Source organism: Nesoenas mayeri, assembly GCF_963082525.1.
Source record: "Nesoenas mayeri genome assembly, chromosome: 20".
Lineage (NCBI taxonomy): Eukaryota > Metazoa > Chordata > Aves > Columbiformes > Columbidae > Nesoenas > Nesoenas mayeri.
In genome coordinates, this window is record NC_137569.1 from 10,023,756 (window position 1) to 10,048,114 (window position 24,359).

Below are 24,359 nucleotides of genomic sequence, written 5' to 3' on the forward strand. Positions count from 1 at the left end.
GCCAGAACAGATGTCTCCACCATCCCTTGAAGTGTTGCAGAGATGTCCCCCTCAACCTCCAGGCTGTCAACACGGGACAGGGCAGGACATCCCACTAGGTTCTTAGGCTGTCACTGAGGGACAGGACATGGACATCACCACCATCCCTTGGTATGTCACCTTGGGGCAGTGAACAGATGTCCCCCTGAGCCCCCAGGTTGTCACAATGGGGCAGTGCACAAACATGTCCCTCGTCCCCTGGGCTGTCACCAAGGGCAGGGCATGGACATCCCCTTTGGTCCTCAAGATGTCACTGTGGGTCAGGGTACAGACCTGCAACCCCAGCCCACCACCATGGGACAGGGCAGCGATGTCTCCCTCAGCCGCCAGGCTGTCGCCATGGGACAGGTGTTCGCAGGGTCCTTGGGCTGTCACTGTGCGATAGGACATGGACCTCCCCATCATTCCCTGCTCTGTCACCATGACACAGAACATGGATGTCCCCCTCATTCCTGAGGCTGTCACTGTGGGACAGCACACGGGCATCCCCCTGACCCACCCGCTGTGTCCCAGCGCTGTGACTGCGCAGTGGGGCACAGACCAAGAACACAGCATGTCCCCAGGCTTGGGCAGAGCCACGGCCACAAGACACAGGTAGTACCACCCATCACCACCACGGGGAGGGGGACAGGGACACAGGACAGAGCCAGAGTCCTTTAAAAACTTGTCCTTTATTAATCTGTCGGAAGCGAGTCCCTCTGCACAGGGCATCCCACCCAGTTATAGCAAAGTGAGTAACATGAAGGGACTGAGCCTCTCCCGCCCGCAGACCCCCCGGGCCGGGGGACCACGGGGACCGGGGGGGGACCCCAGGGTGACGGGGACATCGCCCCTACGCAGCCCCCACCGCTGGGACCCCCTTCCCTCCCTCCTTCCAATGTGGGGTGCCCCTCATCCTGACCCTCCCCCCCGGCGGGGTCAGCTCTGGCGCTGGGAGGGGGCCTGACATCCCAAGACCCTCCCCCAAATCCCGCAGGGAGCGATAGCACCAAGGGGGACGGCTGCTCCCCGCAGTTTATTCCGCACTCCCCGCGGGCCGGAGGGGCTGGTGGGGGGGACGGTCCCTCCTGGGAATGTGGGCCTGGGGATGGCTCCGGCGTGGGGGGGACGGTCCGGGGTTTTTGGGGAGGGGGGAGATGTCTCAGCTTTGCTTGGGATTTACATTCTGGACCATGCAGTAGCACCAAAGTTCATGAGGTCATCGATGACTGGCGGACGGTTACTTCCGCTTCCTCCCACAGTACTTCCCTTGTGCGCAGCCCACGCCGCCTGGGGGGTACACAGGGTGAGCTCCCCCTGCACCCCCCGACCCCCAAGGGGTGTCTGGGAGCAGGGCAGGGGGTGCAGGGGCCACCCAGCAGCGCTCACCTCTAAAGCCCAGGGCACCCAGGGCTCCTCCAAAGGTCTTGGGGGGCTTCCCTGGAGGGGGGTGAGGAAGAAAGGCAGGGTGAGCAGGACCCCAATTCCACTTGCCTGCTGGGTGCAGGGGGGCTATGCACCCCCACACACCCCCAAAATGGCCCACTCAGTGGGGGGACACTCACCACCGAATCCCAGCTGGCCAGCGACCCCACCTGAAAGAAGAGCGGAGCCCTCAGCACCCACCGGCACGCAGCAGCACCCATGTTGCTCTGCCCCACACCCCCCCTGAGCACCCCCTGGCGCAGTGCAGTCCCCTGGGACCCCCGCAGGCTATGACCGTGACCCCACACTCCGTGGGCTGCGCGTGGTCCCGCGAGCCAGCCCGACACTGAGCTGTGCCTCGGGTGCGTGCCAAGGAGCTGGGGACGGTACCTGGAAATATCGGTGACACGCCAAAGCCCGGAACTCCAACCCCTGGGGAAAAAGCAGCAGCTGGTGACAGCCTGTGACAGCAGTGCCACCCCAACCCTGTCTGGGGACACCCTGGCTCACTGCAGGGACAGGAGGTGCTGCAATAGCCCCTGTCCCCACCATGGCACCCGCCTGGCTTTGAGGTGCTCTCCTGTGTAGTGACGTGCCAAGCAGCGGACAGCAGCGGGATGGGGACAGCCAGTGGGGTTAAGCATAGTGGGGTTGGGGACACGTTCCCATCCCAGCTCCAAACTGTGGCACTTACCTGGCTGCAGCCCCCCAATGCCAAAACCTGCAGGATGGGAGAGCCCTGGTGAGGGTGGCGATGGGGACAGGGATGGGGAAAGGGATGGGGTCACCCCTCCAGCCCCCCTGGCCGGAGCAGTCCCTGTTCCTCACCTGGCTTGGGAGGTTTCCCAGCAGCTCCTGGAAACAAGGCTCCTGTGTCAGAGAGGGGGGTCAATGCAGCCCCCCCACAGGCTTCCTACCCCCTGGGCTGTGCTGGACCCCACTACAAACCCAGAGGGTCCCCAGGCAGGAACCTGCATCTCCACACGTTTGGGACATGGTACAGTACTGTCCCCTGTCCCCGCACCATGGGTGACACTGGTACCACAACCCTGGGTACCTGCTCAGCGATGGGCATCCCTTCCTGATCGCACCCTGGGAGCAGGGTGGGTGACAGACACAAGCTGGGGCACAGGGCACGGTTACAATATGGGGTGGGATAGAGAGGGGACAAAAGTGACGCTGCATTCCATAAATCCCCTTTATTTTTCATCATGCTGCCAGCACTGTCGCTCCACTGCCTGCATCCCCACCCTGGGGAGCCCCCGTGCCAGGGGCAGCATCACTCACCAGCACCGAGCCCACCAACTCCAAGGCCACCGACTCCAAGTCCACCTATGACAGAGACCCTGGGTGAGCACCAGCGGGGATGGGCAGTGGGGCAGCATCTGATCCACTCCTCACCCACCACCACATGTGCCTGTCTGTCCTCGGGCAGCCCCCACGTCCCCCCATGCCCTGGGAGAACATCCCTCTGCCCACATCCCTCTGGGTGAGCATCCCTCTGGGTGAGCATTCCTCTGGGTGAGCATCCCTGTGCACACATCCCTCTGAGTGAGCATCCCTGTGCACACATCCCTCTGGGTGAACATCCCTCTGCCCACATACCCCTGCTGCCTTCTCAGCTCCTGCCAGCACCTACCTGGGACGCCACCGACTCCTGGGACTCCAACCCCGGGAACACCTGCCAGAGAGAAACCGTTAACCTGTGTTCCTCCCTCAGCCTCGCACCCCCAACTCAGGGCACCCCCAGCTGGTGCTCAACTTGCAGCAATGGCCCTGACATGCATCCTGGGTGTCCCCAGCACCCATCTGACAGCACCCAGAGCAAGTGGACCCAGAGAGGGCTCACACCCTGCCTGACACATTGCTGTAGGGGAGCAAGCACAGGTGGCACTTGGCACCCATGGGTGACAGCATGCCACCTCCCACACTTGGGCCACTCTCTGCCAGGGCACCACGGGGCATGCAGGGGAAACAAAGCGAGGCCAGTAGCCTGATGGCCACAGGAGGAGGGTGTCCAGTGATGGTCCAAGGTGGAGCTGGGGCAGGGTGCCAGAGATACGTACCGAATTTGGGAGGTTTAGCACCAGGTTGAACCCCTACTTGGGGAATGCCTGCAAAGTGAATGAGGGCACCATGGTAAGGACAGTCACCGTGCACCTCTCCCGCATGCCACCATCCTCCATCCCGCCTGCATTGCCCCTGCCATGTGGCTCAGTGGCTTTTAGCATGCCTGGCCGCCACTGTTCCCAAGCAGGGGATGTGACAAAGCACATACCTGCCCCGGGGAGGATGCCAGCACCAGGTACCCCCACACCTGGCACCAATCCAGGCACTGCGCCGACGCCGGGTGTCACTCCTGGCACTCCTGGCACTCCGGGGACACCAGGAACCGCACCTGGCACCCCTCCAACCCCAGCACCTGTGGAGAAAGGGAGTGAGGCGGTGTGGGGGTGATCACCGTGTGACCCCCATACTCCCATGGGACAATGTGGCTGGAATGGGGTACCCACCCTGGAGCCCCCCAGCTGCCCCTGGACCAGTCTGTGCTCGCAGGGACACCCCAGATGCCCAGGCTGGGTTGACTCACCAAATTTGGCTGCTTTTGCTGCTGCTTTTGCTGCTGCGGCTGGAGCTCCCACCCCTGAGCAGAGACAGCAAGAATGGGGTCAGTGTCCCTGGGGGGTCCTCTCCAGCAATGCCCATCCCTCCCTTCTTGTTGTCATTCCCCAAGGGATAACCATGAGTTGATGGAGACCACAACTGTCCTCCTCATGCCTGTTCTGCCCCAGACCTGACCCTGCGCCAGCCAAGCCACCATCACCATCCACCTTCCTTCTCCTCACCTGGGACACCAACGCCAGGGACCACTCCAGGAGCCAGGCCACCCACACCAGGAGCCAGGCCACCCACGCCAGGAGCTAGACCGCCTATGCCAGGAGCCAGGCCACCCACGCCAGGAGCCAGGCCACCCACTCCTGCAAGAAGAGAGAGGAGGATTGGGGCTTCAGCTCAGGATTGGAGGTGATGGAAGGAGCTGGTTGAGAAGGCAGAGCAATCTGGGGTGGGCAGATGGATGGTGGGGTGGATGGATGGTAGAATGGGTGGATGAGTGAATGGTGGGGTGGATGGATGCTGGGATAGATGGGTGGGATGGCTGGCTGGATATGGAATAGACAGGTAGATGTTAGAGTGGATGGATAGATGTGGAGTGGATGGATGGTGGGATGGATGGATGGATGGATGGATGGATGGATGGAGGTGTGGATGGTGGAATGGATGGAGGATGGATGGATGGATGGATGGATGGATGGATGGATGGAAGTGTGGATGGTAAGCCAAGCCCTGAGCCCATGTACATCCCTGTGGAGAGCTCATCCCTCATCCCGACCCACATGGACCCTGCGCAGTGCCCGGCCTCAGCCTCAGCGAAGAGAGCAGCCTGGGATGGGGAGGTGGAAGGACACACAGGGTAACCCTGGGGCACCCTGGCTTACCGTACTTGGCTGCTTTGGCGGCTGCTTTGGCAGCAGCAGCGGCTGCTGGAGCTCCAACTCCTGGGGAAGAGGAGAACCGTGAGGGTCAGTGATGGCCCATAGTGGCCCCATGGCTCAGAGACAACCTGAGCATCCCTTAGAAATCGTCTCACCTGGTACAACTCCGGGCACCAGACCAGGCACACCGACACCGGGCACACCGACACCGGGCACACCGACACCAGGCACACCAACACCGGGCACGCCAACACCGGGGACACCGACACCGGGAACGCCGACACCGGGCACACCGACACCGGGCACACGCCCTGCTCCTGCAGAGAGGTTCCAGGATGCAGTCGGGCAGACAGGTTCTGTAGGCAAGTGTCCCACACCCTCCCTGCTGCCCACAGTGCTGGGGTCCCCCCACCCTGCCCCTTTGCAAACATGCCCGCTTCCTGCCAGGGAGAGGATGATGGTGACTCACCGAATGCCGCAGCTTTCGCTGCAGCCTTCGCTGCGGCTGCTGCAGCTGCTGCACCATCTGGGACACCCACTGTGGGGACAGAAACAGGACAGTCACGGGACCAGCGAGGCCAGCACCACCCCATTGGTACACGCCAGCCCATTCGCTCACCTCCAACACCGGGCACTACGCCAGGCACACCGGGCACACCGGGCACACCGGCGACACCAGGGACACCGGGAACACCGGGAACACCGGGAACACCAGGAACACCAGGAACGCCAGGAACGCCAGGAACACCAGCAATGCCAGGAACGCCAACGCCAGCTCCTGCAGGTAACGAGTGGGGAAAAGTTAGATCTTGTTGCAGCAGCAGTTGAAAGGTGGGACCTCATCACAGGTCTGCTCTGGCCGTCATGCCATGAGGAGGAAAGCACCCCACCACCTCATCCCATGCACCATGGTACACGGGACAGATTGGTCCTTTGTCTCCCAAGAGGTCCCAGTGAGGATGGTAAATCTGCTGTCGTAAAAGAGAGGCTGGGAAGTCACCAGCACAAGGGACCGTGATGATCCTCATCATGACAGGGCAGCCTGATCCAGGCTCTGGCACCTCACACCAAAGAAGTTTCTGCTCATGTTCACATGGAGCCTCCTGTGTTTCAGTCTGTGCCCGTTGCCCCTCACCCTGACGTTGGGCACCATGAACAGAGTCTGGTCTGTCTCCTGACAGCCACCCTGGATGCTTCCCCATAATGATCCATCAGGAGAGATCCCCATGGGACACCCGCCTGCCTGGGGACACCCTGGGTGCCAGGGGTGGGGAGGGTCAGCAGGGGTCCCCAGGGAGCTGCTGGGGAGCTCCTTGCACAGCACATACCGTACTTAGCTGCCTTTGCTGCCGCCGCTGCCGAGGGCGTCACGACTCCTGGGGACAAGGGAGAGAGGGACCTTCAGCCACCAGACGCTGCAGCCCCCAGCAGAGCTGGGTGGTGGGGATGGGGCTCCTGGGAACAGTCACCTGCCACCCCGGGGACACCTCCGACACCGGGCACCAAGCCGGGGACAGCACCAACACCGGGGACAGCGCCAACGCCGGGGACAGCACCAACGCCAGGCACAACGCCGGGCACACCTGGGACACCGCCGACCCCGGGTACCACTCCTGGAGCTGGAGGAAAGAAGAACAGTCAGACCCCTCAAAAAACACCTTGTGCCACTGGTGGGGACATGCTCTCCTCCGGCGTCATGGGAGGTTCCAGGGCACCTGGTACTGAGGTGGGCTCTCCACACCTCCCAAACCTGCTCAGAGGGCCAGGGGTGCACCCAGGTGGGGGATTACCAGCTCCCGGCACCCAACATGAGCGTCTGGAGCCCACCCAGCAATCCAGGAGCTTGGAAACTGCTGAGGTCCCCCAAGGCCGTGGCTGTAAATCCCAGCTGCTCCTGGGGCTGATGTGTTTGCTACTTGCTTTTCTCCCATAAAACAACTCATGAGAGCAGCAGCACACGCGATCTGCATCACAAAGGTCATCCCTCCACTAACAAATGTCAGCTCATTACAGGCACTGTCTCCCTGGACTCCCTGCCAGAGCCCAGGGCAGTGAAAGCTCCTCTGATGGAGGAGCCGCTGGTATCAGGGACATACAGCCCCGCTCCAGGCTGCTGCACCATGGAGTAGCCCAAGAACCCTCCAGCTACTGCCAAAAAAGCTGCTTTTTGCAAACCAGGCATTGCTATGCCCAAGCCTGGCTCTCCCAACAGGCTGCTGGAATCTGTCCCCACAGGTGGGTTAAGCTCCTCTGCAGCCCTGTGGTCATTTCCCACTTTCCTCTGGTCAAAGCTGCTGGTTCAGCAGATTGGAACCACCTCATCCTGAGCTTTGGGCAAGATGGGGCTGGGAGAGCACCCCAGAAGCTGGGGCAAGGGGTGATGGGGCAGGTGGTGAAGCCACGCCGCCCCTGGCACTGGTGCCCAGCTCTGATGCACTCCAAGAGTGAGCCCAGCCCTGCAGGCAGCTGCCGTACTCACCGAGACAGCAGGGGACTCACCGAGAGCTCCTGCCTTCGCTGCTGCCTTTGCCGCCGCTGCTGCCGCTGCTGCCGGCCCTCCAACTGCCAGGGGAGCAGTGCAGAGTCAGGGGAGTGGGACAGCGGGAGGAGACCGTCCCCAAGCCCCAGAGCTGAACCCCATGGCCTCACCTCCAACTCCTGGGACAACGCCGACACCAGGTACCACTCCTGGGACAACGCCGGGTACCGCTCCTGGGGCAACGCCGACACCGGGTACCACTCCTCCGACTCCCGGGAGGACGCCGGCTCCTGCCGCAGGGGGGAAGGGGATGGTCAGCTCTGGAATGCAGGGGCACAACCAGCATCCCCCCAGCACAGGAGAGAGGGACGGAGCAGCTGCACACTGGGGAGGTGAGTGATGCACGTGCCCACAGAGTGTGACTCACCATATTTCGCTGCTGCTTTCGCTGCTGCCGCTTGTGCTCCGACTCCTGGGGAAGGACATGGGCAGACGCTGAGGTCCCGGGACCATTTCCACCTCAGCTCACCCATCCCACAGGGACCCTGGGGGACCAGCCCATCCTGTCACCATCCCCCCTCCTTTGGGAGGTGATGCACCCTTCCAGGCTGTCCTTGGGGTGACACTGACACCCTGGGGCCACCAGACAGCCAGGCAGTGCCCAATACCCCATCCAAAGTGACCGGGGTGCCTGGTCCTCTCGCTGTGCCCATCCCAGTCCCCACTCCGGGGCTGCTGGAAGGGAGCATACCTGTCCCTGTGGGGTACCCTGCCTTCCCTGCCGCCCCGATGCCGGCTCCAATCCCTCCGGGCCCGAAGCCTGCAATCACAAACAGAATGGCAAAGCCGGGTCAGGCGCTGGCCCTGAGACAGGAGATGAGGCAGATGGAGCAGCTCTCTCAGCCTAAATGTTGAGGGATGTGGGTGCAATGCTGGAGCAGCCCCCTGGGTTGAGATGCCAGTTCGAGCACTCCTGTCTGTAGCTGGCCGCAGCTCAGGACATGTCCTAGCAGAGAGCCAGCCGTGCCGCGGCGTGCCTGCGGGTTAACGGTACCGGGTGGCCAGGAGAGCCAGGTTGCTCCCAGCCAGGTCCACGGGCATCCTTGCAGGGCAAAGCACGGGTCCTCGAGTGACCGCCTTGCCCTGGGAGCGGGGTGCCCCTCACACCGCCCCGGGGTTCGGTGGCCATGAGACCACAGCAGCAGCAGCCGGCAGAGCTGTGAGGAGCTACAACCGCGGAGCGAGGGCTACGAGCACTCACCATTGGGCAGCTTACCAGTGCTGTAAGGCAATCCATAGCCACCTGGAGAGGAGAGAAGGCGGCGGGTTAGCGCCTGGCTGCCGGTGGCCGTGCCCCCTCTGCCCCACGGTGTAGCCCCTCTCTGCCCGACGGCTCTGCAGGACCAGCCCTCGGGATCAGAAATCCTCCGAGATACAACCCCCCGTGATGGAGCCAGGCCATGAGTTGCTCCTCTCCATCACCTTGGAAGCAGCAGCTCCAAAAAGAGCCACTCGCTCTCAGCCCCACGCTGGGGGCTGTGGCACCTGAAGCTGGTTTTGCAGGAACTTCTTGTGACCCTGTTTCGGTGGGGGGTCCCCCGTGAGCCCTGCGGCGAGAGCTGTACCCAGCTGGCTGCGCCATGGCCGGCTCCAAATGAAAGGTTTTAATTGGAATCAGGGCTTGGGAGCCTTTGCTGAAACGTGACCTCGTTAGGGGGTCGGCGCAAAGGGATGAGGAAGGATTACGAGCGAGAACATTGCGGCTGGGGAAATATCTCCTTGCAAAAGAGCAGGATCCCAGCGCTGGGGACAGCGCGGGGATGCCCGTGACTCGGCAGGGACGGTGTGCTTGGGAGCTGGCAGCGCAGAGCTGCCATCGCTGCTGGCAGAAGGCCTGAGGAAGGGTGTTGGGGTGCCACATCCCCATGGGGACACCTCGAGTTGCAAGTCACACACCAAGCCCTCCTGCTGGCGGGGGTTGCGGGCAGGGTGGGGATGCAGCTCCCTGCAGCCAGGACGGGATTGCTCATGGTAAAACATCTCCCTGAGCGTAGGACATCGTCCCCTCCCGCCAGCAACATGTGGGGACCAGATTTCCCTCCACCCTGCCAGGCTGTTCCATCGTGTCCCACACCAGCGTGGCGTTGATGGAAGGCAGAGGCTTTTCAGGCTGAGGTGGCCTTGATCTGTACCAGGTGTCCCCCCACCCTGGGGACTCCCCTTGCCCATCCTGGGGCACCTCATCAGCGCCTCGCTCACCCCAAAGCCGCAGAACAGTCCAGTGCTGGGTGAGACACGTGGAGGTGACTCCACGGGCCAAAAGTCCAAGCCCTTGGGTCTCTGAGGGTTTTGCCAGGTCCAAGCGTAGCTCCCCACCACCCCCCAGCCAGGGGCTGTGCACACCCATCCTGAGCCAGTGCAGGGATGCCACCAACACTGCTGGGCTGCCACCATCACTGCTAGAATGCCACCAGAAGTGCTGGGGGCTCTCAGGGATGATGGTCACACTGACTGGCATAGAAAAGGCTTTGCATAGAGCGATGCCACCGCATCACAGCCAGGCACTGGGGAGCAGTCATCATCTCTACAGCATGGAGTGGGACCCCCGATTTCAGCCACAGCTTCAGGCTGAGCCTGCGGTGACGAGGTGGCCCGTGGTCACCTCCTGATTAGGGACAAGCACAGAGCAGGAGCTGGCTGTGGCATTTGGAGCAAATCATCTAAAAAGCAGACTTTCTATTGAAAATGCTATTTTCCCCACTGTCCCCTCATCTCTTCTCAACCCAAACCTGCTGCAATGGGGAAACAGTTCAGGGGACACGGGGATGTGTGGGAGACCCTGGGTCTGTCTGCAGCTTCAAACCGATAGCTTTGCCAGCCAGCCCAGCATTTCCCTGAGCCCTCAGAGGTGACAAACTACCATCCCTCTGCACCCTGGCAAGGACTGGGGTGCCAGGCAGCACCCACAGCTGAAACCGCAGCTGGGGACACCACCACTGTCCCCCTGGTTCCCGCAAGAGGTGCGATGCACTGACAAGGTTCCCTGGCCAAGGGGACGAGTGTCCTCCCCTGATTTACTTAATGAAGACTCCCCAAAAAGTGGGTCAGTCGGAGGTGAAGTCCTGTCCGGGCTGCGGGCCACAGTGGGGCCGCTGCGGGACGGAGGCAGACACGGCCGTGCCGGTGTCGGCGGTTTGCTCTCTGCACCGGGCACCCCATGAAAGGCGGTGAGGGGCCGGGCCGTGGCTGGGACGCCAGACGGTATCCGATGGCGGCAGGGCCGGGTCGCCCTAACGAGCGTAACTCTGTTTCCGCGGGAGGAAGCCAGCGCGGGCCAAGTATTTCTGCCGCCGTTTGCGGTGATGGGCCCCGGCGGGGGAAGCTGGTGGAGCTGCCGGGGCTGGCGCCCGTGCCGGGATGGGCTCTGCTCCCCAGGGCTGGGCTCCCTCCACCGAGTCTTTCCTGCCTGTAGCAACTTGGGAAAATGTCTGCGGATCTACTTATGTCCCAGCACTCCAGGACTGCAGGTCCCTGGCTGGATTTGGCCACTGTCCTCCTGGGGAATGCTCTTGGGACCAGCAAACTGGCAGTGTGGCCCTTGGAGGGCACAGCACCTGGTGCTGGCTGTCTGGCACTGCCCATTGTGCCACTGTCCCTGTGTGTGGCTGGTGACAGGCAGAGATGGCACCCAGCACGGGGCTGGGGGATGGAGGTCCCTGGAGCAGCTCAGCTGGGGAAAGGGGTGCTGAGCACCCCCAGGCTTCCCTGGGCTGGGCAGGCAATGGGGAGGGAGAGCTGCCTAGAGCTCCATCCTCACCGCCTGCCTGCTGTTCGTGGCCTTGGCTAGAGCTCCCTGAGCTGGGACATTTGGTCCAGGTGACTGCCCAGCGCAACCCCAGGGGCCACAGGAGGCAGACGGTCCCTGCAAAAGCCATACCTCATGCCAAGAGGAGCCAGCAGGGACAGCCTGGGGTGACCTGACCCAAAGCGCATCCCCAGAACCTGCTCTTTCCTACCTTGCAACAGCCGGAGAGAGGCACAGCATCATCCTCATGGGCTGGGGCCAAGACCAGCATCAGCAACCAGGCAGCTGTGAGTGGGGCTGCGATGGGCAGGGCTGCTGCTGGACTCACCCACCCTGTGTCCTTTCCTCTGTCCTGCTGTCCCAGGGTCAGCACCGGCACCACCAGGTCCAGGGGACCCGGGGACACGGCACCTCAGCCCTGGGGAGCGGCGGGTCCTTCTGACACTGCTGGGGGGTCCTTGACCCCCAGCCCCGCTGTCTGTGGCAGCTTACCTGGGAGCTTAGGAGCTTTGATGGGATACCCCAGAGGGACACCGGGCTGCTGACCTCCAAAACCTCCCAGTCCTGCAAAGCCAACAGCAGACTCTCACCTGGAGCCCACACCCAGGCTGCCACAAATCCTTACGAGAGGGGAGCGCCCTGGGACACCCCAGGAGAGGAGAGCGGGTGGCTTGGGAAGCCCTGGAGCATCTTCTGGCACAGGAAGACCATGGCTGTGATGTGAACAGGCTTGGGAAGGAAGAGTAGGATGTGCGAGAGAGATGGGACACTCACCAGGGATTCCTGCGAAGGCTCCTGCTCCTAGATAGAAACACAAAGGCATCCGTGTGAGCCCCAGGGCTGGTCATTGAGGTCCAAACTAGCCTGTGTGGGCTTAGCCAGTGATTGGCTTCACTTGCCCACATGCCTTGTGGGGCTGTGACCCCCAAAGGATGGGCTGGAACCAGCCACAGCAGGATGGGGACACCCCGGACCCTCCCTCCAGTTCAGTGTCCTTGGGGACTGAGGGGACCTACCTGGACCTTTGGGCTTGACTCCAGCACCTGTGGGTACCCCGGGCAGCACGCCTACGCCAGGGAATCGGACACCTGCAGCACAGACCAGGGGCCAGGTGAGCATGGTGGCATCATGGTACTGCCAGTACCTGAGACCCCTGCACCCAGCTCCCAAATCGTCGTCACTGATCTCTGGCTCAACAGTAACCCCTGTGCCCTTGGACAGGGTCCCCTCATCCCCCTGGGGCTTGCTGGGACCTCCCTGTGCCAGCATCCCCATGCGGAGCTGCTGGGGAAGGGTTTGCTCCAGCCCACACAGGAGCCCGGGGTGCCTGCAGGGCATGTGGCACCCACAAGTGGGTCTCACTTGTGACAGCAAAGCACCAGCCAAGGCCACGGTCCAGCCAAGCCCAGGCATTGCTCTCTGTGCCAGTGATGCTTTGTGCAAGCTGGGGCTCTTTGGGGGCGGGAGGGGTGTCCTGAATCCTGGCCCTCCAGAGGCAACAGGCAGTGCTTTGGCCTTGCAGTCATTTGGGTTGGGTTTCTGGTGATGTTTTGGGGGGGTTATTTTTTTTTCCCCTTTTGCAAGTGTCTTTCATTATAACTCACGCGTTTTCAGACATGGAAAAGACATTCCTGACCAGCAACACACTTCTCCTTCTGACAATGTCGAAACATCTTGTTTTCACAAGTTTTCCTCCCCCAAATTGCTTTGCAGTGAGGAATTCCTTCCCCCTCCATCACCTCCTCCCCCTCCTTCCCACGCCGCCTTTGGCCGGGCAAGCCAGCCCTGCCGTGGTCCGTGCCAGCTCCTCTCCCGGCGCTGATGCCGCCTGCTCCCGCCGAGCTTGGCACAAGACCCCCAGAGACACTGGGTCCCCCCCCCGCCTTTGGCACAGTGGAAATGTCGCTATGGCCCCAGCAAAAAAGGGTTTGGAAACTGCAGGCAGCAGCGATGGAGCAGGCAGGGAGCCGGGAAGCAGGCAGCACAGGGCTGCAGGCAGCCGTCTGCAGGACAGGCAGGGGAGGTGGGGTAGTGCCTAGGGTGCAGCTGGCCACAAGGCTATCGACACAAACCGGGGTGCTGCTGGCAGGATGGGGACCCGCTTGGATACTGGGGAGCCTCAGCTCACCTGCGCCAGGGAGGACACCGCCCGGGAAAGCTCCAGGAATCCCAGCACCTGCAGGGTGAGAGAAAGGTAGGGAGGACCATCCGGCCAAAACCCTTCCCTGTCCCAGCCCCCTGCTTCGGAGCCACACACCCACCTGGTATTTTGGGGGGTTTTGCTGCTGCACCAACCCCGGGTTGCACCGCGCCTGGTACCACCGCACCTGTGGGCAGCAGAGACCCCTGAGCCCCACACACCGGCTCCTGCCCACCCCAGCTCAGCTGTGCTGAGGACAAGGGCTATTTCCTACCTGTAGGAAGCCCGAGGCCACCAGGAACACCAAGTGCACCAGGAACACCAAGTGCACCAGGAACACCAAGTCCACCCACGCCACCAATACCAGCACCTGGGGACATTGGGAAGAGGAGTGAACCAGTATGAGGTGGCACTGCTGGGCTCCGGGTTGCCAGAGAGGTGCCAAAGGAAGGGACAAGCTCAGGGCAGCTCTTGGGGGATGAAGGGACACCCCAAAGCAGCAACAGCAATGGGTGCACCAGACCTGGGCACTTGGGCTTGGCCAGCACCCCTTTCTCTGCACACCAAGATGTAGCAGGATCCCTCCGCATTGGTGAGGATCCCCATGAGAGCATGTCCACAGGGAAAGCTCTAACGCAGGCACCCAGGGGATATTGGGCGTCCCTGGTGGCTGCCCAAGCCCTAGCATTGCCTTGGCCAGCATCGCTGCCCGGTCCAGCATCACCACCTGGCCCAGCATCCCACCAGATGCCCTTGGCACTCACCAGCTTTCGCAGCAGCTTTAAGCGCGGCGGCGGAGGGAGCACCAGGGAAGACGCCGCCGAGGAAGGCGCCTCCAGGAAAGAGACCCGCAGCACCTGTGAGGAAGAGAATGACCAGTGTGAGCATCCCCAAAAAGCAGCCAGTGAGGAGGTGTCCTGCCCTTTATGCCAGCTGCAGGGTGTGGGGAGCCGTGGGGGCTGCGCGGGGTGCTGGCATTAGGCTGGGCAAGGCGGTGGTTAGTGGGTGCTGAGCTGTCCTGCACTGGCTTCTCCTGCATCCCCCCCAAATACCTGCTCCCACCCACATCCCACCAGTCACATCCCAGGCCACCCAGCGGTGTCACTGGCTGCTGCACACACCAGGGTGCCCCGCAGCTCTGGGCAGGCTGGCTGGGCCACACGTGGACACTGTCCCCCTGCTACAGACCCCATGGGGACCCCCCTGTCCCTCCTGGCCTATCACTGCATGGGGTCACCCAGCTGTGGTTGACGTAATGATGTTGGGGGACCACAGGGCCGCCCGTTGGTGGCTGCCAGTTCCTCAGCTCTGGGAGTGGCGTCCAGCCCAGACGGGACCCACCGGGCAGGCTACGGAGAGCACCCGATGGGGACAAACCATGTGCTGTCCCCAAGGTGGGTGTCTGGGGACATGGCCCGGGGGACAGTCGGAGGCTCACCTGGCTGCAGGCCAAGTGGGCCCAGTCCCCCGAGGCCTCCGACCCCTGGAAAAAAGAGTGGGGTGAGGTGGGGAGGAATGGCTAGGGCCAGAAGAACATCAGCATCCCATTTCTTCCACCCCAGTGGGACAGGAGTGTCCTCCAGGGACAGGTGACAGATATGCCTGCCAGCATCCAGGTCCCCCATCCTGCCCCCTTTCTGCCTTGCCTGCCCCCCACCCCGCCAGGCCACGAGGGGACGGAGCCGAAATGTTTATGGCTGAGGAATGAGTCCCTCCGGCTCGGGCCAGCGCTGCCTTCCAACATCTGGGGCTAATCAGCCCTCGCTCCCTCCAGGCGCAAATTCCAGTGCCGTTGGCTCAGGGTGCGGACGCTGCTCCGGCTGGGCCTTCGCGGCCGCGCCGCGTTTGGTTTTAATTATGCCGAAATAAAGGGCCTTGTTTTTCTTTCCACGAGTTGAAATCTGAGTAAACGGAGGTTGCTGGCCCCCGCCTCGGGCTGGTGCTCCCGCCGCGCAGACGGGCCGGTTCGGGGGGGCGGGGGGTGCAGTGTGCCCCTGCCCCTGGGCACAGCGGGTGCCCCTGGGGTGGGAGACGAGGAGAGAGGACCTCCATCAACCCTATAGGGTCTCCACCTGAAAGAGCATCTCCCCATGGGAGGGATGCCCAGTGGGCATCCGGCATCTCCATAGGCACCAAATTTGACCCACACATGGCCAGTCCCTAACGCCTCAGCACCCTCCCAGCTGTGCCCATCGCCATGTCCCAGGCTTGGTGCATCCTCCTGCCAGCACCTCATCTCGCTCCTGGTGATTTCTTCTCTCATCCCCTCATTTCTAAGCCAGCGTGGGCTGCAGGATCCTCAGCAAAAGCTGCTCAGCTGCGGACACGGGCAGGCGCGAGTGCTGCCAGCTGCCCATGGGCACCAGTTCCCAGTGGTACCCGGCTTTGCGTCATCCCCAGGAGCTTTGCCGCAGGTTTGCAGGCAGTAAGCACCCTAAAAAGGTGGCCCGTAGGGATTGGAGGGGACAGGGCAGTGTGCCGAAGCAGGGGATGGATGGAAGGCTCCCTTGCAGGCTCGGCAGAGGGTTAGCGCGGCGGGACAGTGCAGGAAGCGCCGGCTGCTGCGTGCCTTGGCCATGGGGGTGCCCAGGGTGAGGGTTTCCCCTCAGCACATGGGAGAAACACGAGGACAACAGAGATCGGGACATGTCCTGGCTGCTGGCGCAGCCAGGGAGGATTTGAGAACCAAGGAAAGGTTTCTTACCTGGTTTGGGAGGTTTTCCTGCAGCCCCGAGTCCTAGGTCAGAGTGAATGGAGAGAGGTCAGAGCCATCCTGCCTCTGAGCATCCCCCAAGGGGCTGATGCCATGCAAGACAGGACCAGCCTCATGGCAAACCCCCTGCCCACCACAGGGCAGCTCTGCCGGGGGTGCTGCCCGCTCCCCATCCCGGCACAGCACTCACCTGCTCCCAAACCACCGAGTCCAGCACCTGCGAGCAATGGCACAGCCTTAGCACACATCCCTGTGAGATCCCACCCCCCATGCCAGGCTCCCAGGGGTCCGTGGTGGGAAAAGAGGGTCACGATGTCCCCAAGCTTTTGGGTGGAGCACTGGAGACAGGCTGTGACCTCTGAGTGTCTCCTGTGCCCGGGGCTGGGACCCCCACCATGACCCTGGCACTGTAACCCAGTCCTGTCCCCAGGCTGTGGGGCTGACGCTGGGGCTGATTGGCCAGGTAGGGTGTTCTCATGTCCCCTGGTCCTAGCTGACAGGTCTCCAGCCCTCCATGCTGGGCTCAGGGGTACCCAGGGACACCCCAGACACCTGCAAGCAGGATGATGCCCCCACTTCCACTGCCCAGATCCCCTTACCTGGGAAAAAACCTGCTCCTGGGACCCCTCCTCCCGGGATAGCACCAGGGACCCCTGCAAGAGAAGAGACACCCATTAAAATCCCCCAAGGATCCAAGTGTGTCTGGTGGGTCCGGGCAGGGGGGGCACTTCCTGGGATGGGGAAAGGGAGTGAGATGCAGAGTCCAGGAGCGAGGGCACAAGGGCAGGTCCCTGCCTTTCCTTGCATGCCTCAGTTTCCCCAGTGTGACAGTGGTGACAGGCCTTGGAGGCGCCCCAGCTGAGAGCTGGGGGGGGCGCATCTTGGCAGAGGTGCCAGCAGGACTCGGTCCTGCATGGGAGGGAGGGACACACAGCTGGCACGGAGCAGGTCTGGCTGGTGACCAGCTCTGCTTCCCAAAAGCTGTCCCGTAGCACAGCCAGCACCATCTCCATCACCTCTAGCTTCACGTGGCGCTGGGGAAACGCGTCATGCATGGGAGGATGAGGCTGTTCCAGTTCATCCCTGCAGCCCATGCTGGTCCCATGCCCATGCTGCCCGCTCTGCCTGCCCTGTCAGTTGGGAGACCCTGCTCAGGACAGGCCGGCGGTGTTGGACTCGGTGGACAGTGCTGAGACCCCCAAAAATCACCTGCATCCCTCTGCCGAGCTGAGAAGCTAAGTGCCCAGGTCCCACCACTTTCCAGGGCATCTGGAGCTTGTGCTCAGATAGCACAGCAACGTGTTTTGGCTAATTTGGACCATGACAAAGGTCTGTGTTCTACAGGTCACCAAGACACCGTGTCCTGGGTGACCCCTCCTGCCCCATTAGGGCTTGGCAGGTGGGTTGGTGGCACAAGGAGGTGGCAATGCAGAGGAATGCTCCACTTTTGGCTGGAGCGTATTTTTGGCACTGGGAGGGGGATTGCTGTGGGATTTGCAGGATGGCTGGCAGGGAGGCCGGCAGGACGATTTGGGGGTTGCTGGTGACAAGTGCAGGGCCAGCACCCCCCGTGGCCCCTGCACTCCTCTCCCTGCCTGCGCTGGGCAGAGGGGTTGGAGCTCAGGGCGGATGGGACCTGGGGACCCCGCGGTGGCACGGATGGGACCTGAGGACCTGCTGCCCTGCTCTGAGGCAGCAGTGGCCTCCCCAGCACCCTGTCTAGGATGGGGGGACCTCGCACCCCCAGGACCCAGGTGCTCCTGGCACCCCTTGGCAACATCATTGCAGGCTGGGCAGGGCGGGCAGGTGACAGGCAGGTGATGGAGCTGGTAGACTGCAAGGGGGTCACATTGTGCTGCACATAGCCATCTCAGATAGGGTGCAAACTCTGGGGGTTCCCTTCGCTGTGCCCCATAGCCACCCCACTTCCCCCTCCAACAGCTTCTGCTACAACATGGCAGGGACAAGAGTGTCCCCTGGGCCCTGCTCAGGCGTGTCCCCCACCACCCAGGGCACCTGGGATGGACCCTGAACCCGGCCACACAGGGACCCGGGGCACCGGGACATGCACCTATGTCAGGACACACACGCGTGCAGTGCAGGTGTCAGGTTGTGCGTGGGGACACACACCACAAACCCACGGGGATGCACACACAGGATCTTTGCCAGGACCTGTCACACAGCCCCCACGTTCCCCAGCGATGCCAAAGAGGGGGGCGCAGCTCTACGTCCCCCAGAACCACAAGGGGCCAGGGGCTGAATCCAGCCCTGGGGCAGCTGACGTCCCTTGGAGCGCAGGGGACACGCGCTTGGTCATCTCCCCAGCCGGACGGCTCACCCCTGCGGCACGGCACAGCCCGGCAGCCGGCCAGGCCTGTACGGAGCAGCTCCTTTTCCCGGCACATTCCCCCACCCACCTCCCCCAGCTTGGAAAAACAAATCCCAACTTCTTGCCTGTTTCCAAACAAACTCCGAGTGTCCACACATCGACTGTTCTCCCCCACCCACTGCTGCTGGGACCCAGAGCTGGCGGGACGGCCACAATCCGGGGACCGTCACCCGGTCACTGCCCACGGCCAGCGACTGTCCCCCTACCCAAGTGGGAAGGTCCCTGCTGTGCTCACCCCCCCCGCAGTGTCCATGGCCTCTGCCTCCATGGCCAGGCGAGGTCCCCGGTGCTGAGGTGATGCTGGGCAATCCTGGGGACCCAGACTGAGCTGTGCCCCCAAGACACAGACCCCTGGGGGAGCTGTGAGGGGGTGGGGTGGGTCACAGCCTTCTTGGGGTGCATGAGGACCCCAGAAAACTCCAGGTGACACTTGCCCGTGGCCATGGCTGCTAGACTCAGCCCTTCACCAGTGTCACCCTCTTGGGTGCTACAGATCCTGGCAGGGGAGTCCCATTGCTGTGTCACTGTCCCCTCCCCAGGCATCCCCCAGGCACCACCCCAGTGCTGACATGCTGTGCTCATCCCAGTGCCTGCACCTTTTGGAGGGTTACAGCGGCTGTGCCGATCCAGATCAGGAGGTGGAAGAGGGTCAGCAAGCCCTTATAGAAGCCTGGGTGGCCGGGGCGGGCAGTGGGATGGCCGGGGTGCTGCACGGCTTTGGGGAGCCAAGGTTATTCTTGGGAGCATGGCAGGAGGCTGCTCCTCACTCTCTGCTCTCCCTGCCCAGCTCTGGTGCCAAAAGTGGCCAGTCCTGTGCTTTTCTTGAAGCTCTTTTACAAGCTGCCTTGGCACTGGCAGAGCTGGGCTTGTCCCGGGCCGGGGGCAGCGCCAGTGAAGGGGCTGCCAGGAGACACAGGGGCCTCTGACCTACTCGGCTCTCCAGCCACAGACGAGCCTTGAGCAGCAAAACTCCCTCCGGCATCACCAGTTCCACCCACGGGCTGCACCAGCGGCTGGGGTGTTGACAGCAGCCCCACGTGCTTGGCACCAGCTACACCGGGGGCTCCCCGAGGCCACACCGGGCTATGATAATCACTCTCCAGATGGTCTTTGCCCTTCCCCAGCTCGGGGTCTGCTCCCCAGCATGGCGTGTCTCCCTGTGACCTATCCATTGCCCATTCCCTTGGCACACTGGGGAAGGGGAAACTGAGGCACCAGCCTCCCAGCACTGAAGGAGCGTGGTGCTCCTCTGCCCCTGCTCAGAGCCTGCTGGGACTCTGGAAGGGGGAGTTTCTCATGTTTCTCAGCTTGTTTTCTGGGCTGTAAACCTGCAGAGCACGGGGCTGCACCCAGCACCCCAGCACCCACCCCAGCGCTGTTTTATCAAGTCAGGGGCAGGAGAATTTGCATCCGTGTGTGCAGCCCCAGCTGCAGCGGGGGTTAACCCCTGGAGGGGCACACGATCTGGGATGGAGCCTTATTTATAGGAACTGGATTTTTTCTTCCGTGTCTCTGTGCCATAGATCACTATTTGCAATATCTGCATGTTCCCATCACCTGCACTATTTTGGATTGACCACTGTTTGTATCATCTGCACCACTTCTACCTGCATCGCTGCTCGCAGCTTTCTTTACAAGCCAGAAATACAGACGCTTCCTCTATTCAAAAGCTAATTTTCCCCTCCTTTCAAGGCTGAGACTGGGATCCACGCAGGACACGATCTCACACCCTCGCTGGCCAAACCTCTGCCCTCATGGGCAGCCGCTCCCGGAGGAGGCTCAGCACGAAACCGCCGCAGATATTTCCCCTCTTCCCTCACGCTGCTGTTTTCTTTTTTCTTGGGAGAATCAGTTTTGGAAAACACACAGTCTCCAAGCAACTTTGAAGCCGTGTTGCATCCCAGCCGGAGCTCGCTGGTAGCGGCTCGGGGAAGCAGGGGGGCTGCTGTTGGAGCCTGGCTCCTCTCCAGCCCCCCCGAGGCTTCAGCTTTCATCTCTGAGCACTGGCGGACAAGCTGCACCCTACGAGTTGTTTGGGGAGGGAGCAGCCCCAACAGGTTGGTGCCTTGGGGACATGCCCTCCTGGGTGGAGGAGATGACATCCCAGCCCTACAACTGGCATTACCGGCCCTGGAGGCACCTTGGGGACTCTGGGTGTCATTGGAGGGTCCCCATGGTGCCCAGGCTGGGATGCCAGCACCGCCGGTGCCAGCCTCTCTGCATCCAACCTCTGCTCCCTGAGCCTGCAGGCCTGGGATACTCCAAGGTCCCTCTTGTCCCCGGGGGGTTTCTGTCCCTGGGGATCCCCTGTGCTCTGCCATGGGAAACACTGAGGGATGGATGGACGGACGGACAGACGGATGGATGGATGGATGGATGGAAGTACCGAGGGACGAACGGAAACTGAGGGATGGATGCCCCACTCCAAACACTGGGACACACTGCACTTGTCTCATTTTAGGGGAACTTGGCACCTTTTAGGGGAACACACGGCACCATCCTCATGCAGCAGCCTGGATCTGGCCATGCACGTCCACACGGTGCCCAGGACAACTCTGCTTCCTCGGGGGCTGTGGAGCAGCCAGGGCTGATCCTGACCCACTGCTGGGAGCTCCCCAAGTACCTCCAGCTGTTGCAAGCCTGAGTCACTGTGCTGAGGGGGACAGTCTGTGTGTGCAAGGGGGCTCCCTCCCTAACCCCCTGACCCTGGGATCTCTCAAAGATCCCTTTCCTGCCAGGCTGTTGGGGCTGCAGCAGCAGCAGGTGCTGGAGGATGCTGCCCTGAGCCCTCTCCAGGTGGGTGCACCCCACAGCACCCTCACATGCTCCCCACCCTGTGCCACTGGCTGTGCCTCTGTCCCAGCTCAGTCCTCGAGGGCTGGCAGGGCATGGCTGAGCCTGCCCAGTGTCATCCGGCACACCAGGGTGCACAGACCTTGATCACTTCTCCGTGGGGAAGTGTTCCTGGGTGTCCCCATCAGCGCTGGGATCAGGGCCACCTCCTCTGTGGGTTGCTTCCCAAACCAGTGAACACCCCTGGAGACTGATCAGAGACTGGAGCGGGGCTAACAGCCCCAAACTGCTCAGAACCCGCTGCAGGAGCTCAGCCCGGGGCCAAAGTCCTCCCGAGACTGTCCCAGCAGGGGAGCAAAGCCACCGTGGTTCAGCAAGCCAGCACGGAGCATCGCTGCCGGGGACAAGTAGCACCCAGGACTGAGCTACATCCCATCGCGGATGGCACCTTGACCCTAAGCTGCAGCTCCCAAGGATCAGGCAAAGTCAAGCTCGGCTTTACAGGCAGCTGCCTGGCTTGTCACCGCACCAGGGTCACCCTTCCTGTGCAGCTGGGGACAGACCAGCCCAAGGCTGGGGTTCCCAGAGCCAAGTGCAGCAGGGCAGAGCAGGGAGCTGCAGGGCACTGGCTGGTGATGCTGTGGGCTGTGGAGAGCAAGGGGTGGCTCAGCCTGCAGCTGCCCGGTGCCACCCGCAGCCCTGGCACTGCCCTCCCGTGCCCATGACATCCTGCCCTCTGCCTTTCTCTGCTCCTCGTTCCTCTGTGGCCGAGACACGCTACACGATGGCTCTGGCACCGACCCCGTCACTGACGCTGGCTCTGCTCATCACACACTCTCCATGGCACAACTCGGGGTGACCTGCGCCTGGCTCTCTGGAGATGGCTGTTCCACCCTGCTGTCCTCACCTCACACAGCTTTGTGCAGTTCAGCCGTTGCAACAGGCTGTAAATCTGTGCTCTCTCCCCGGCTTTGAGTGTGATCTTGGCCCGACCATGAGACGCGAGCCGTCCCGTGGGCAGGCACCTGCTGTGCCGGCTCTCCGGCTTCGTCACACAGTGCCGTGGGACATGCACCATGGGACTTACACCATGGGACATGCACCATGGGATGTACACAGTGGGACACACATTGCTGCGCTGGCTTTTTCCTCCCCACCCTGGCAGCGGGTTTGCTGCACTTGGATGTGTATGTGCTGGGGGTGTCACGCAGCCCCTGCCACTGCCCAGCCAGGGACCGGTCAGCAAGCCGTGCCGTGCACTCGGGGATGGACCCAATGCTGGTGACACAAGTGCAAGGAGGACGGTGCCGGGGCCACCCCAGGCAGCCTGAGCCTGTGATTCGGGCGGGTCGAGCTGCTTGGCTGTGTTGGGCCACACACTGCGTAGCGGCTCGCACACAGCGGCTGTGGGATGCAGGCACACGTACCCCTCTGCCCCGCCAGTTCACCCACCATCGCAGCGGGGGCTGATGGGTGCCAGGTCACCCAGTCCCTTGCGATCCCTGTGGGAGCTTGGCAGCCACCCCCCACTGCCCTGCCCTGCTCCCTGCCTACATGTCCCCAAGCCTTGTGTGTCCCCAAGCCTCCTGTGTCCCCGAGCCTCAGGTGTCCCAGAGCCTCTCCCCAGGACGCAGTACCTTGCAACCCCCTCTTGACAAGTGCTTTGCGCAGCAGTGCCATTCCTGGACTGCCCTGTGTCACCCCCTTCAGCGACATCCCACCCCACCCGGGCATGGCACATGCCACCTGCCAGGATGGAGAGGGAAAGAGCCCTCCAGGGAGGAGACACCCAGGGGTGCTGCCCTCCCACCCCGGAGATGTCCCCAAGGCAGCACAAGGGGCTGCGTGTCCTTAGTCGGAGCAGGCGTGGGGCTGCCCGGGGGCTGTTGGGGGGCAGCAGCCGAGCCCCGGTACCCGTGGAGGGTCCCTGCGGAGCCAGGGAGAAGCGCTGGCTGGGGAGAAGGGGAAAGAGCCTTTTTCTTTTCTTACCTCCTTGCTGAGAAGCCGGGAGGATGGAGAAGAGGAGGAGGAGGACTCCGGGAAGGAGGGGTGCAGCTGCCTGCCTTGCCATCTCTTGAAGCAATGCCCCCGTGCTCCCGCAGGCTGTGTGTTTTATCCCAGAGCTGCTTAATTGTTGCTTCCAAGGATGCGAGGGGAAGTGGGGGGGGGGGGGTTGGAAGGAGGGAGGGGAAAAGGGGGGAGAGAGGCACAGGACACGACGTCATGAGGAAAGGGCAAACACACACGAGCCGCTCCAGCCGATTGGGCTGGCTGCTTGCGTTTTTTTTTTATTTTTTTTTTATTTTTTTCCCTTTTCCTTTTTTTCTCAATTCCTCTGCCTCGCTCCTCTCTCCAACCCGGCCGCTCCTCTGCCAAAAAAGCTGGAAGGGGGGAGCTGCCAAGGCAGCCTGCGGGGCGGGGGGGAGGCAGCGGAGGGGCTGCACCCACCCCCACGGACAACCACGTCCCTGGGTGGCACCGAGGGCTTTGGTGGTACTGAGGGGGTCTCGCGTCCCGAGTGGCAGCGGGCACGTGGGGAGGGGCGTGAAGGCTGGGTAAGGGGTTTGGGGGTGCAAGCGGGGTGCGCAGCGAGGAGCCGCGGGGTGCTGCGGGTACCGGGGGGGACCCGGCCCGGGGCACCCCCGGCGGTGACCGGTAGGTGGCGAGCGCGGGGTGTCCGGCCGCCGGCGGGAACCTGAAACCCGCCGGTTTTGCAGGAAAATGTCCTGCTTGCAGCCGGCAGCGGTGCCTCCTCCGGCCCCGGGGTGTCCTGGGGACATGCAGAGACCGACCCGCGCTGGCCGTGGCTGGGGGTGGTCACCGTGTCCCCAACCGCCTCCAGAGTCCCGTGCGGGGGGATTCTTGCAGCTGAGCTGGGCTGCTCCCCCCTTTCCAGCGCCGGTTCATTCAGGGCCACCCGAGCCCTGACCCCACTGTCTCTGGGTTGATGCTGGTGCCAACCCAGGCACCACCTGTCCCTGCCAGCCACCTTGTGTCCGTGCCAGCCACCTCATCCCTCTTCTCATGGGGGACCTCTGGACAAGTGTTGGGGAGCAGCAAGTTAAATGGGGGGGATGAAGAACAAGGAAAGCAAATTACCCTT

General features: G+C 62.6%; 1 protein-coding gene across 1 annotated transcript; it reads right to left on the bottom strand.

The window, feature by feature from the left end:
- Positions 1-1,258: 1,258 nt before the first annotated feature.
- On the bottom strand, positions 1,259-23,327 carry ELN (elastin; the record flags this gene model as incomplete). The annotated part of the gene is given in 29 exon segments (XM_080356859.1): positions 1,259-1,308; positions 1,408-1,458; positions 1,584-1,613; positions 1,834-1,875; positions 2,731-2,789; positions 3,079-3,124; positions 3,510-3,557; positions 3,722-3,865; positions 4,034-4,072; positions 4,290-4,448; positions 4,911-4,982; positions 5,093-5,243; positions 5,246-5,463; positions 5,557-5,715; positions 6,266-6,313; positions 6,407-6,556; positions 7,587-7,706; positions 7,844-7,888; positions 8,168-8,236; positions 11,996-12,022; positions 12,238-12,309; positions 13,350-13,397; positions 13,483-13,533; positions 13,657-13,731; positions 14,126-14,218; positions 14,800-14,844; positions 16,066-16,098; positions 16,608-16,727; positions 23,246-23,327. Coding segments are annotated over 29 exon segments (2,346 nt in total).
- Between the last annotated feature and the right edge of the window lie 1,032 nt (positions 23,328-24,359).